The sequence below is a fragment of the Delphinapterus leucas genome, chromosome 2 (genome assembly GCF_059928025.1).
Source record: "Delphinapterus leucas isolate spDelLeu-1000000601 "Yukka" chromosome 2, BTC_Dleu_Yukka2, whole genome shotgun sequence".
NCBI classification, from domain to species: Eukaryota; Metazoa; Chordata; class Mammalia; order Artiodactyla; family Monodontidae; genus Delphinapterus; species Delphinapterus leucas.
The window spans coordinates 97,559,581-97,575,626 of NC_143130.1; the positions used below are offsets into that span (position 1 = coordinate 97,559,581).

Consider the following 16,046-nt stretch of genomic DNA (forward strand, 5'->3'; position numbering starts at 1 on the left):
TTTCACTTGCTTTTCTACCTTCTTGAAATAAAGCATAATATGACGAAAATGTTGCTTTTTTTCTTCCAACTTCAATATTAAAATGGCTATACAAAAATTCACCAATTTTGATAAGTCTTTTTTAAAATGCATGCTGATATAACAGCTGTCACATACAATCTAACAAAATTGTTTCGAATGAAGTTAAAGACACTAAGTGCTACTAGAGCCACCTTACAGAAAAAACGGAATGAACCTTTTGGCCCACCCAATAAAAGAATATTTTATGACTGAAATGGATTTATCCCAGGAATGCTAAGATAACTCAACACCCCAAAATTTGTTTTATCATATTAAAGATTAAACTGGGAAAAACTCTAGTTATTTTAATAGATGGTCAAAAACATTTATAAAATCCAATATCCATTCTTGTTTAAATGCAAAACAAAAATCTGCAACAATAAAGTTAAATTTAACCAACAATACAGGGAGAATAGGTGTACTGATTTTAACAAATGTAAATTGGCTGAGCTACCCTATTAAAAAATGGCTATTGACTAAATTTTTTAAAATTTTAAACTCAATCTACAACCTGTAAGTTACAAATTAAAAATTTTCACAGCTAAAAATTATCTGTGGACAAACAACAGAAAAGATAATTATGAAGTCATCCAACACATTAACTAAGTTTCATAGCAATAAAGTATTAGAACTAAACAAGGTTGCTATCATACAGTAGGAGGAAAGTTATCAATGAAAACTAACAATGAATAAACCAAATTACATGTAAAAAAAAGAAGTCAGAGGAAAAAAATGAAAGAAATACAAAGAAGAAAATGCAGAAATATATTTAGATGCCTTAAGATCCAAATTTTAGAACACCACATATTAGGTAGACAAAGAGTAAGTTGTAAATGTATATAATTAATAAAACATATTTAGCAAACATATGGAGACACCTAACTGAAAGGGCAAAATAATTCTTTCCTCCATATTTATCTTTCTGGATATTTATCTTAATTATGGTTGTTCCTTGCTCTCTCATTTTTTTTTTCAACCTATATAGTATCTGTGACACAAGGAAAGCTTTCAAAGGTACAATCTGTTGCAAAAATGATTTATGAACCAAGAAAGACACATGCTTTAATAACACAAAATTTAAAGGGTTTAACCAAACAAAAACTTTAAAATATTTTCTTCAATATCGTCTGGGTAGACAAGGAAATAAAAAATGAAATGTTTCAAAATGGGAAGGAAAAAAAAGCATAAATGAACAAAATATAGAAAAAATAGTAATGAAAAATAAAGTACAAATTAAAATAACTAAGATAACAATAAAATCAGCTAAAATTAAATGCTAAAATCTAATCTTTACAGTGCCTTAGGAAAAAAAAGGTACATTACTAGAGGTACTAAAACCAATAACAAAAATGTAATAATGACTATGTAACCATTGCTTCTTTTAAGTCCGGCAATTCTACTTTGGGGACTATAATCCCAAGGAAGTAACTCAAAAGATAAAAGGTAATTTACACAAAAATATCTAACACAGCACAAGGAACAATCAAATGCTTAACAGAAAATTTAAAATAGTTATTTTTACATTAACATTAATATTCCTAAAGAAAACATGTAAGGAAATTCCCTAACAGTCCAGTGGTTAGGACTCAGTGCTTTCACCAAGTAGCCTGGGTTCAATCCCTGGTCAGGGAGCTAAGATCCACAAGCCAAGTGGCGCAGCCAAAAAAATCAAAAAAACAAAAAAACAGCACGTGAAGGAAAAGTCAGTCTGAAACAAAGGGAAGAAAATGAGTTGTTAAATCAAACCTTGGTCACACCTATTCAAGGAGTATACTGGGAGTATACAGACAGAATCATTCAAGGCTTGCAACAGGTGTGTATGTACCTACTGTGGACATGGATTCATTAGCCTGGTGCCATTAAACATTCTGAACCATTCAAATAACTAACAGTTCAGATTCCATGATCAGCAAGCCATATTTACATTATAATTTACTTTCTTAGGTAGAATGCCTATAAGGAATGTATTGATCTACTCAAATAAGGGTTCTGATTCATTTGATTTGGTTCTCATGATATATTTAGTAGTAGCATTCTTATTTATACACAAATCTCTAGTGAATCTGTTTAGTAGAAGTCCATCTCTAAGAGATAGGCCCATTTTTGGTACAGAAAAAAACAATACGGAGTCTGCAAAGCCAAGGGCAAGATCTAGGAAGACAGTAGCAACGTCACCAAGGAATATACCACCTAGGGAAGTCTACTGGCAGGCAATAGCTAGTCTTCCCTGATAATACCAAATCTTACTATGTCTTTCCCACCCCCCACTCCCAGAATTCAATACATATGAAATATTGACAACTCATGTTTATCCAGGAAGATGTTTATTCATTTGTGGATAAAAGATGGATAGAAAAGAAGTATAAAACAATTAAAATTACTATCAATTGACAACAATGAATTTATATTTCAGAAGGTACCTACTGTTTGGAACTACTCAGTAACAGAAAGATGTCACATAGTCTGCAGCTAAGTGGGAACCCCCTTCTTCACCCCTTACCAACATTTACTTACTACTCCTCTAAGGAAAAGAAGAAAACATGTTCCCAATAGCCCCACAACTGAAATCCTGGGCAACTATAAACTTATCCTAATGCAAAATTATGTTTTATATGGCAAATACAGAATTGAATTTCTTTAATCTGTCTGATCCTAAAGGTTTGTTAAGATAAAGAATTCGGAGGAGAGAGAGGAACAAATGAGGAATGGGAAACAATGCAGATCAAAGCCCAGGACTTTCCTAGGAAGATTTCTGGACAAGAAACAATCAAGCCTCATCCTAAAATGTTTAAATTCAAGGTTAAATTGATCTAGGAGCTCACCTCACAATAGGCCAAGTTAAAGAAATCTGAATTATACAGAAAATAAAATTTGAAGAAGGTGATACTAAGTAGATAAGCTATCTTTATGATAACTAAAAGGAGAGCCTGTTTACAAAAAGACAGGTACCCTGGAACACCATTACACCCCCTCTCCCTCCACAGAAATGTCTTGAAAATAGGTGGTTCAGGAAAACCCAACCCATTCAATGATGAGTAAAAAGTATACAATCTATAAGGACACCATAAGATTAAAAGAAAGCAAAGTATAACATAACTTAAGAAAAACACTCAGAAAAATGTTGTCCCAGAGAAAATGAAAATTGTATGCATACAGTTTTTTATGGACTTAAAAAACATAACAAATCAATCATCTCTATCAAAGACAGAAATGAAAGCAGAAATACAAGAACTCAAGGAAAAGATGGTAAGAAAACAGGAAATGACACACAAATAGATGAAACTCATGAAAGAAGCAGAAGAAAAAATATAATCATCACAGAATGAAGGCAAAACTGGAAGAGACATAAGGGTAAGTAAGTATCTTGGAAAATATGGTAAAGGACATAGAAAAAAATTTTAACTGAACAAAGTAAAAGAAAATAAAAGGACTTAAGAGAGAAAATAATACAGAAGAAAAGCAAAGAATCTAAACATAATTTGTGTTTCTAAATTATGGAGTCCCTAACGAAATTTAAATAATGAAATAGAAAAAGATATTTAAAGGTTAATTCAAGATTCAAGACCCAAAACAGTCAAAATAAAGATGTATCCAAGTAAAGTCAATAAACTTCAAAGATAAAGGAAAAAAAAATCTGTTAGGTAGCCTGTCAAAAAGATCTAGTTGTTTATGAGGGGGAAAAATCATGCTCTCCTCTGACTTGTTTATAGAAACATTCAATGCCAGAAGATAACAGAATCACATTAACAAGTTCCTTAAAGAAAATGTGGGGTGGTGGTGGGATGAACTGCGAGACTGGGATTGACATACATACACTAATACGTATAAAATAGATAACTAATAAGAACTGCTGTATAACAAACAAAAACAAAAAAAAACCCTCAGTGACTTTGGTGTTTGATAAAAAACAAAAACAAAAACAAAACAAAACATATTCAAAGTGAAAAAAAGAAAATGTGAACTTAAGATTTTATATCCAGCTAAATCTTCAAGTATAAAGGCTATGACTAACAGTCTGAGCGCCCAAGAACTCAGGGAGTATGGCTTCAATGAGCCTTTCTTGGGAAAACATAAGAGAAAAAGCTTTGGCCAACCAAGAGATAATTAGGGCAACTATAGTAATAGAACTGATGTGAACATTTAAATATATAGAATACAACTAAGACACAAATGTGACAGATGACCTAATGTCAAATACCCAGAGAGAGAGATAGAGAGATAAGAGAGTGAGAGAAAGGGAGAAAGAGATATAATACAACTTAAAAAAAAGGTGGGGTGAGGGAAGAACTTCCCCCGTAGTCCAGTGGTTAAGACTTCGTGCTCCCAATGCAGGGGGACCACGTTCGATTCCTGGTCAGGGAACTAAGATCCCACATACTGCAACTAAGCCCACATGCCCCAACGAGAGCCACACGTCGCAACTACTGAGCCCACGCACTCTAGAGCCCGCATACCACAACAAGAGAAGCCCACACGCTGCAACGAAGACCCAGCGTGGCCAAAATAAATAATAAATAAATAAATAAAATTTTAAAAAAAGATGGGTAGGGAATGGGGGGAGAAAATGAGAAGAAGAAGTAGGCCAATAACTTCATCCATTATAAATGCCAAAGGATATCATATAATACAATGAAGTTTTATTTGAAGTTTAAGCATATTTAATAGTACAAAAGTATATTAGTAAGTAAAATTGGGTTGGGAGAGAGGAAATAGACTAACTTTACCATTGCTCATACATGGTCAAACATTACACAAAGATATACCACAAAAATGAAAACAAAAATATAACAAAGGCAGAAAATTTAACATCAGTCTAGGTAGAATTTGGGTCAAAAAGCAATAAAGCAAGGATGAATATTTCATAATGCTAGAAAGTGCAATCCCAAATGAAGATATAACAGTGATGACTATGCACCAATAAACATAGAATAAACATTCATAAAGAAGAACTACTGGAAAGAGTAGGATGCACTGTCAGTTACAGACTAATTTACCTCTCTCACAATTCATGCAGATTAAAGTGACTAAAATTATATAAAATTACAGAAGACCCAAATAACATGCATAAAATGGATATATTTGATATATATCAAATTCTACACCCTAAAATACAAAATGTATCTTCTGTTCAAGTGGATGGATCATTCACAGAAACTGATCATATACAAGACCACACAGAAAATTTCAATAAAAATCAAAATAATACAAATTAGCATTCTCTCACTACAATATAACTGAAAATTAATGACCACAAGATGTCTTTACCACCTAGATATGAATGTTAAAATTCTCAATTAAACAACTCTTCAATCAATGAGGAAATACAAATATACTGCTCAGCATCAAGAAAATAATCATAAAAACATTACATATAAGAATTACATTAAATTAATAACTTAGGGAGAAGTGATATCTTTATGATGTTAAATCTTTTTATTCAGAAACTTATCTTCATTTGCACAATTCTTTTTTTTCCCCTTTTTTTGGCCATGCCACAGGGCATCTGGGATCTTAGTTCCCCGACCAGGGATCGAACTTGTGTCCCCTGCAGTGGAAGTGCGGAGTCCTAACCACTGGACCACCAGGGAAATCCCTGTACAGTTTATATTCTTTTATTATTAAATTTACAGCAACTAAATATAATATAATGGAAAAAGGACATTTATATTCTATCTGGTTATTATTTTTATATAGGAAATATATTAATTTCTAAATATTAATTTTGTATCCTGCTACTTCCTGTTTACAGAGGTATTTCAATTGATATTCTTGGATTTTCCTAATATTCAATTATTTAATCTGCAAAGGTGACAGATTTATCCCCATCTTTCCAATTTTTGTAACTCCATTTTGTTTCTCTAGTTTTTTTTTGTTGGTTAGCACCTCCAATACAATGTTAAATAGCAGCCGTAAGACATAGTTGTTTTGTTCTGGACTGTGAAGGGGATGCTTTCAATGTTTCTCTTTTAAGCATAACAGCCTTTTAAATAACAATTTTCTAAAGCTTCTCTAATTGAAACACAAATTATCCAAATCAGTTAGTACCAACACATTTGGTGTGACACACAAAAAGTATTACCTGTAACATTTTAATTATTTTTCTTTTCAACTTACTTTATAGTATCTGCAAAGCTGACTCGACGAGAGTTTTTCTTATTTCTCAAAGCATTGGATTCCTAAGGGCAGAGAATATATGGTATGATTTTTTTTTATATGGTATGATTTTTAATGAAACCACTGTGAATTAGGTCTCCAAGATTATGATAGACAGAGACCAGTTCTTATTCTGAATTAATGTGATATCATTAATTTTCATAACTAATCTGATTCTCCAAAAAATTCCAGTATAGAAGCGCTTAACATGAATATGATTTTCAATGTGAAAATAAGCACAGTGACAAAAACAACATTTTTAAGGAAGGTGATTACTATCCCTTACCTTTTCTCTCTCCTTTAAATGAATGGTTATTTTGCAATTAAGTAGAAGAAAGACTGGGAACAAAACAAGTGATATGTTGCCTATTATGGTAACCTTACTATACTATTTTCAAGATTAAAAAAATTTTTTTAATTGCGGTAAAATACAATTCACATAAAATTTACCATCTTAGCCACTTTTAAGAATTTTGATTTTGGGGGGGTGGTGTGATGAATTGGGAGATTAGGATTGACATATATATATTAATATGTATAAAATGGATAACTAATAAGAACCTGCTGTACAAAAAATAAAATTAAAAAAAATTTTTTAAAATTTTGTTGTGGTAAGAACACTTAATCTACCCTCTTAACAGATTTTTAAGTGTACGATACAATACTGTTAACTATAGCAACAGTGTTGTACAGTGGATCTCTAGAATTCATTCATTTTGCATAACTGAAACTTTATACCGTTGATTAGCAACTCCCCATTTCCCCCTCCTCTCTGTCCCTGGCAACCACTGTTCTCTTCTCTGCTTCCATGAGTTTGACTATTTTAGACACCTCATATAAGTGGAATCATGTAGTATTTTTCCTTCTGTGACTATTTTACTTAGCATAACATACTGAAGCATCTTAACTGATTTTTAAATTAATTTATTTATTTCATTGCGGTGCACGGGCTTCTCATTGCGGTGGCTTCTCTTGTTGTGGAACATGGGCTCTAGACGTGCGGGCTTCAGTAGTTGTGGCTCACGGACTTAGCTGCTCTGCGGCATGTGAGATCTTCCTGGACCAGCGCTCGAACTGGCGTCCCCTGCATTAGCAGGCGGATTCCCAACCACTGCGCCACCAGGGAAGTCCTTAACTGTTTTTAAGTGTACACTTCAGTAGTGTTAAGTACCTCTATATGGTCGTGCAACCAATCTCCAGAAATCTTTTCATGTTGCAAAACTGAAATTGTATATCCATTAAGCAACTCCTCCTTTTCCCCGCCAACCTCCCCACAACCACAATTTTACGTTCTGTCTCTATGAATATGACTATTGTAGGTACTTCATAAGTGTAATTTATAAAGTATTTGTCTTTTTGTGACTGGTTTATTTCACTTAACATAATGTCCTCAAGGTTCATCCATGTTGCAGTATATATCAGAATTTCCTTTTTTTTTTTAACATCTTTATTGGAGTATAATTGCTTTACAATGATGTGTTAGTTTCTGCTTTACAACAAAGTGAATCAGCTATACATACACATATATCCCCATATCTCCTCCCTCTTGCATCTTCCTTCTTTTTTTAAGGCTGAATAATATTCCATAGACGCCACATTTTGTTTATCCATTCATCTATCAAAGGACTCTGGGTTGCTTCCACCTTTTGGCTACTGTGAATATCACTGCTATGAACAGTGGTATACATATCTTCAAGACCCTGCTTTCAATTCTTTTGGGTATACACCCAGAAGTGGAATTGCTGGATCATATGGTAATTCTATTTTAATTTTTGGAGGAACCACTGTTTTTTACAGCAGCTGCACCATTTACATTCCCACCAACAGTGCACAAGGGTTCCAATTACTCCACATCCTAGCCAACACTTTCTATTTTCTGTTTGTTTTCTGTTTTTAATAGTAGTCATCCTAATGGGTATGAGTTGATATCTTACTGTGGTTTTGATTTGCATTTCCCTAATGATTAGTGATGCTGAGCATCTTTTCATTATAATATACTACTTTTATTTTCCCTCATCTTCCTTAACAACGGCAAACATTTTTACTCACGTAGATACCGAACACAAAAAGCAAAAGACAAAAACAAATGAAATACATAGAGAATTTTAACTGTGCTAATTCTGGATAACTGAGGACAAGTTTTGTTAAAACAAAGAATCATCCTCTCTGTTAAGATCTTTGGCAGACACTACAGGCAGCTTTGAGCTTAATAATGACAATATTATGGACATAGTAAATACTACTGCATTTCTTACTAAAAACCCCTGAAATTTGTGTGGTATATTGGAAAGAGCACTGAGTTAGAAATTAGGAGATTAGAGCTCCAGTTTGAAGTTTGCCACTAACTGTGTGGGCCTAGACAAAACATTTAACATCTCTGGACCTCATATTTCTCATCTATATAATGAAGGAACTAGATTCAAGATTAGTATTGAGGTCCTGTTGTTTTTAAAGCTCTATGAGTCTATGAATCTGTAATTTACTCATTCAAACATTCATTAAATTAAAAAAACCCACACATACCAAATCCCGTGCTGAGTGATGGAAAAAGACTGGTAAAGGAAACAATACAGTCCTTACTCTAATGCAGATTAATGGTGAAACAGATTAAAACAAAAAATCCACAAAAATATAAAATTCAAAGTGTAATGAGTGGTGTGAATAAAAACTGTATATAAAAAAATAATTTAGCCTGATAATCATGGAAGATTTCTTTGAGGAAGTACATTTAAGTTGAGACCTGAAGGATTAGTTAGTAGTCAGATGAAGAGTTGGGCAGAGGGAAAACATTCTAGGCAGAGCATGTGCAAAGGCCCTGAGGCAGGGAAAGGCTTGATGTATTTGAGAAATAGAAAGATAAGAGAGGCAGAAGTAGTGTAAGCACTCAGAATTATATGGTCTCCAAAACTATATGCATTTCATTCATCAACAAAATGTACTAAAAATGAACTATATACCAGGCATAATATATTAAAAAACACATAACGAAGTCCTGACCTCAGAGAGTTCTCAATTTAGAATGGACATTAGTAAACAATTACAATAGAAGGTGTTAAGGGATGATTTTCTGAGAGAAATGATACCAAAACTGAGTCTTGAAAACAAATAGGAATTACCAGAGAAACAGGACTACAGGGCTTCCCTGGTGGCGCAGTGGTTAAGAATCCGCCTGCCAATGCAGAGGACACAGGTTCGAGCCCTGGTCCAGAAAGATTCCACATGCCACGGAACAACTAAGCCTGTGAGCCACAACTACTGAAGCCCATGTGCCTAGAGCCCATGCTCCACAACAAAAGAAGCCACCGCAATGAGAAGTCTGCACACCGCAACGAGGAGTAGCCCCCGCTCGCCGCAACTAGAGGAAGCCCATGTGCAGCAACGAAGACCCAACGCAGCCAAAATTAATTAATAAATTTTAAAAATAGAGGACTAAAAATATATGATAAACCAAGTATGATAAAATATTAATTATAGAATCTAGGTAATGACTATATGAACATTCACCCTAAAATTCTTTCTACTTTTCAGTGTTTGAAAAAAAAATTTTTAATAACATATTGGCAGATAAATGAAGAATGAGGGACTAGCCATCTAGACAGAGGTAACATCACATGTAAATACCTGCAGGCTTGACAGTTCATGTCTGTTTGGGGAATGGTAAACAGTTCTGAATGGTGAGATACATGTATAAGAGTGGCAAGAAAGAAGTCTGGAAAAGCAAATAGGGGTTAAAAATCAAGAGTGCCAGCTTGCTCAAGTGTTTGAATTTTAACCTTAAGGCCATGGGATGCTTACTTGTACATATTCAGTTGAGAATCATTTATGACATTCTCCCTTCATATAGCTAATAAAGTTTCTAACTATTAAAAATATCACTGACAAAAAATATATATATATCACTGAGGGCTTCCGTGGTGGTGCAGTGGTTGAGAGTCTGCCTACCAATGCAGGGGACATGGGTTCGTGCCCCGGTCTGGGAATATCCCACATGACGCGGAGCGGCTGGGCCTGTGAGCCATGGCCGCTGAGCCTGCGCTCCGCAACGGGAGAGGCCACAACAGTGAGAGGCCCACGTGCCGCAAAAGAAAAAAAAAAAAAAAAAAATCACTGAAAATAGTCATCTATAAAGCATTTGTACCAGAGACTTACCTGAACAGTTTCATTCCCATTCCCACCTCTGAGGTCCTGAAGAGGACTCCTTGGGGGTTTCAAAATCTAGAACAGAATTATTCAAGAAAATCTGCATTTCAAAATCTAGAACAGAATTATTCAAGAAAATCTGCAATGTCTATTAATAATCACTTCAAGTTATACCATGAGCAGAAAGGTAGAGATGCTAAAATTCCTGTAAAAACCTCTAAAACTCCTCAAACTCATATTGCTCAGTGGTATACTTTGTGGCTGCTTTAAATATTCGGCATCTATTCCCTTCTCCTTGCCCACATTCCCCAATTATTTTGCCTACTCTCATCCCATGTGGTCTCAGTAAAGCTCTACTCCAACTCTAGGTTCAACAGGTAGCCCTGGCTGAGAACAATCTGCACATGATATTCTTTTGTCAATAGTGACCGGTTTGGTAATGAGGACTTGACCCATATCAAGATACGGTCAAGACAATCAAGCCAACATGATTCAATCCTGAGTATTCTGTTTCCTTTGTTTTATCCTGAGGAAACAGACACTATTTTTCATGTAGGACTTGAACCTGGAAGTTGGGAGAGCTAGATGTACTGTAGTAATCACAGAGGGAGAGCCCGTTCTGATAATGGAGATTACCCAGAGAAAGGGATCAGAGTAAAAAAAATGAAATCCTAGTACTGGTGATCATGTCCAGTACTTTCACCATAAGCATATTTGTCACAGACATCTTTGCTGCAAACATTTTTGCTGCATAACTAACTGGCCGTAAGGCAATTTTGCTATAAAAGATAAAAGAGGGACATTAAAGAGGACATAATGAAACATGAAAAATGAATAAGAAAGTTAAAGACTTTATTGCAAGATATGAAATACTTGAATACATTTAAAATGTGTGTAGATTCATGGCAATACTGAGCAAATAACTGATTTTATTTTGTGGGTTGTACCTAAGCACTTGCCTTCTGTCTTTTGCTCATAGTATTTTATACATTTTTTAGTTTATTGATTCGTTCCCTTCATTTGGCATCACGCTTTTTCATTTTCATTAAAATTTCTTTATTCATTAAGACAAATTATCAGTTTCCAAATACTAGGATACATATTTGTAACTGAGCTTTGTATTGCATTATAAAACCCTTCCACACTGTTGTTTGTTCTTGGCATAATGCCATATGTCTGCTGAGAGATGTTCCAAAATTCTGTGGGAGAAATGGGTTCAACTCTGCCTTGGAGACCTTGGCGTATCTCAGATTTATGTAATATAAAAATGAGAGTACTGCATCAATGAAGAAATGAAATCAAACTATCAATTAGTTATTTAACCTTTACAGCTAAACTGCACTGCTGCCAATTAGTTATGTGGCAAAAGTGTTTGTGGCAAAGATGCTTACAGTGAAAGTACCCTACAACCTCTGGTGCTACTGTTGGAACACCTGATTGGTTAAATTGTGCCTAACATCATCCCTATCTCTGGATTTTTTCAATTTCATAACCCAATCAATTTTGTGCTTAAATCGGTTTGAGTTGGATTATTGTGTGTCTTGCTACAGCTTTGTACACATTTAAATATATTTTCTAAACAGCTTTATTAAAGTATAATTTACACAGCATAGAATGTATTAAATTACCATGAAACCCATAAAATAGGAATTTTAGTATATTTACAGAATTGTGTAATCAGGTTAAATTTTTTTTTTTTTTTTTTTCTGTGGTATGCGGGCCTCTCACTGTTGTGGCCTCTCCTGTTGCAGAGCACAGGCTCCGGATGCGCAGGCTCAGCGGCCATGGCTCACGGGCCCAGCCGCTCCACAGCATGTGGGATCTTCCCAGACCAAGGCACGAACCTGTGCCCCTGCATCGGCAGGTGGACTCTCAACCACTGTGCCACCAGGGAAGCCCAGGTTAAATATTTGAGTCTTTATCCAGAGAGCAATAGAAGCCAGGGGGGTTGGGATGGTGATGTCATTCAAAATTACTATGGTATGTAGACATTATTCAATAAAAGGTAACAATTATTAGCTCAAATAAGTGTTTCTTACTGAGGAATGTCGTCTTCTAACAGGTCTCTCTACATTGTCACTGAAAGAGGAAAAAAAAATTTACATACATAGCGGTAAAAAACTGAATTTCTAACACCCATCATTACAACATCCCTTACGTGCTTTTAAATTGGTCATCACTTAACACTTGGCGTCACTTTCACTTAATAAAATTTATATTATAAGACTTAAATTCAGTATTTAGAAAGTCAGTGTTTTAAAATACATATGGTATACCATAAGAATATCTCTTGAAAAACAATCAGTAAAACAAATTTACCATATTGATTTATATAAGCATAATTATAAGATAAATGGACCAAAAGAAAAAAAAAAAAAAGAAAGGGAATTCTCTGGCGGTCCAGTGGTTAGGACTCAGTGCTTTCACTGCTATAGCTGTGGTTCAATCCCTGGTCAGGGAACTAAGATCCTGCAAGCTGCAGTGCAGCCAAAAAAAAAAAAGAGATAAATGGACCATAAATCAAGAGACTCTAGTTCTGGTTTTACTACAGTGTGATTTTTAGAGCAGGTTTTGAATATTCAACTGGCTGTGGTAGCCAAACAGACAACTTAGTCTGGTTTCCTTCCTGCCTGGTTTGATCATCACAGCTATTATGTACTCTGCTCAGGTTGGTTGTTGCCAAGCAAGAATATGAGCCCAGTGTTGCACCACTTGATTTTTCAGGAAAAGCTGAAAATCTAATTATTGTATGAAATCTTGAAATTTTGGCAATTAATTCAAAAATTAAAAAACATTGTTTATTGTTTCGACAATTTTTTCTTTGTCATATATATATATGCCTGTAGGCTGTAAACTGCCACTAGTTTGTGATGCCAACTTTAGACAAATCATTTCATTTCTTCGGGCCTCAATTTTCTCATCCTTAAATTGAAGAGATAGGAAGTGGTCTCTAAAGTCCCTCTCAGTTTTGACTCTAGATGAGTTTATATAAAGATATGGCAGGGAGTGCTGTGACCTTGTAACATTTACTTCTTTTCCCTGGAACAGACTGGGAAAACATTTCAGAAGTTATAAACATGTCTTACTAATTGGAAAAGTATCTTTCCCTGATAAAGAGCTGAACATTTTTAGCTGCATTTCCCAAACTTACTTTTCTTCATTAGCCTCTGAAGACATCCCATCCATTTTCGAAGAAAAACTGTTTCTGTAACAAATACACAATATGAGAAAAGGTGAGAAAAAAGGAAGAGAAGTTGTAATCTGTGAAGAGATTAAGAGCAGAGCAGAGTTGTAATTTCAGGATTACTTTCTGTGGGAGAGCCAAAAAAAGTAAAAACTTCACTATGGGGCTATGAAACATGAGAAATTTTGAGGATTTTAAACTATTCTCTAATAATGACCAATCCTAGAAAATTCTCATATTCAAGAGGAAATCAGTGACTAACTCTGATTGGAATGATATGGACTTTAACGGTTCAAATAAAAGTCTGTCCTAGTTTATATGAGTTTATGGATTATATAATAATTCAATCTCAAAATATGGTCAATCAGCTATCAAAATACTGATATTTGCATAAAGTGGATTTGCATAAATGCATATTTATCTTATGAAAATTTAACTTTAAGTACTCGAGCAAAAAAAAATTTAAGGCATAAAAATAACATTTTAGGGGCTTCCCTGGTGGTCCAGTGGGTAAGACTCTGCACTCCCAATGCAGGGGGCCCAGGTTCGATCTCTGGTTGGGGAACTAGATCCCTTATCCTTCTGCAACTAAGTCTGCATGCTGCAACAAAGAGCTGGGGCAGCCAAAATAAATAAATAAATAATTGGGGGAAAAAACATTTTAAACAGCGTAGTTGATTATGTTTACAATTTCACTCAATGAGTATCTGTCTTGGAAAGAGTGTGCAATAAGAAGCATAACCTGAAGTTTCTTTAAATGGTCTTATCTCCTACCTATCCATACCTATATTTTCATTTTATGCATTTTAACCTTAGAACTTTATCCCTGGGTAAGAAAAAATTCCATTGCAGATTTCAAAAAACAGAATAGCTAGAGATTCTGACTCAACAATATGAGCATTTCTACTAAATACTAAATTAATACCACATACATATGGACTTCCCTGGTGGCACAGTGGTTAAGAATCCGCCTGCCAAGGCAGGAGACATGGGTTTGAGTCCTGGTCCGGGAAGATCCCACATGCCACAGAGCAACTAAGCTTGCGCCACAACTACTGAGCCTGCACTCTAGAGCCCGTGAGCCACAACTACTGAGCCCACGTGCCACAACTACTGGAGCCCACGCGCCTAGAGCCCGTGCTCCGCAACAAGAGAATCTACTACAACGTGAAGCCGGCGCACCGCAACAAAGACCCAGGGCAGCCAAAAATAAATAAATGGATGGATAGATAGATAAAAAGACTAAAATACTTACCTAGAAAAAAATAAAATACCACATACACAAACTGTCAGAATCAATGTTCTTACACTTTTAGCAATAAGTAAAAAACCAAAACAACAAAAAAACAGGTACTTAAAAGATATCTTATTTTACATGCTTTCATCATATATAACAAGTCAAATTAAAGAATACCTCATAATGAACTTGAACCTGAAGTGAAAGTCTGCTTATTTTTCAGTATTGATTTATTTAATTAGCTGTTAATATAGATATAAGGTGATGGGTATCTTCTAGGATTTGATCTCTGACCCTCTCCTTTTGTCCTCCATCACTTTTTCAGTCTGTTTATCCATTCTTCTGGTTTCACTTACCTCCTGTTCACAGATAACACCTATATCTACTTAAAATAATATTTTTATTTTTTATTTAATTTAATTTAATTTATTTATTTTTTTGCGGTACACAGGCCTCTCACTGCTGTGGCCTCTCCCGTTGCGGAGCACAGGCTCCGGATGCAGGTGGAGGTGGTTGCAGATAAGAGAGGTTTTTTTTTTTTGGTTGCTTTGGGTCTTCACTGCTGCTCATGGGCTTTCTCTAGTTGTGGCAAACGGGAGCTACTCTTTGTTGCAGTGTGTGGACTTCTCATTGCGGTGGCTTCTCTTGTTGCGGAGCACGGGCTCTAGGTGTGCGGGCTTCAGTAGTTGCAGCATGCAGGCTCTAGGGTGCACGGGCTTTAGTAGTTGTGGTGCTCGGGCTCAGTAGTTGTGGCTCGAGGGCTCTAGAGCGCAGGCTCATTAGTTGTGGCACATGGGCTTAGTTGCTCCGCAGCATATGTGATCTTCCCGGACTAGGGCTCGAACCCATGTCCACTGCATTGGCAGGTGGATTCTTAACCACTGTGCCACCAGGGAAGTCCCAAGAGAGCTTTCTTTCGATACAAAATAACTAACTTAAAGTAGTGAAGGTGGTTGCTTTTGGGAAAGAGGATAGTATGTAATAGCTTAAATTTTTAAATTAAAAATATTATTTTGGGGGCTTCATGATCTATGTCTTGCATTTTTTTCTTCTTTTGGAAATATTTTCAAATTCAGTGATATATTAAAAATTCACAGATTAAAAATAGTAAATACGGGCTTCCCTGGTGGCGCAGTGGTTGAGAGTCCGCCTGCCGATGCAGGGGATGCAGGTTCGTGCCCCGGTCCGGGAAGATCCCACATGCCGCGGAGCGGCTAGGCCCGTAAGCCATGGCCGCTGAGCCTGCGCATCCGGAGCCTGTGCTCCGCAACG

General features: G+C 35.5%; 1 protein-coding gene across 1 annotated transcript in view; it reads right to left on the minus strand.

The window, feature by feature from the left end:
* Positions 1–16,046, minus strand: part of KNL1 (kinetochore scaffold 1) — a 65,956-nt gene that overhangs the window by 46,823 nt on the left and 3,087 nt on the right. Inside the window, 4 exon segments of the mRNA XM_089907354.1 lie at positions 6,175–6,236; positions 10,363–10,428; positions 12,393–12,432; positions 13,505–13,558. Coding sequence (XP_089763480.1) covers positions 6,175–6,236; positions 10,363–10,428; positions 12,393–12,432; positions 13,505–13,539 — 203 coding nt within the window. The 5' untranslated portion in view covers positions 13,540–13,558.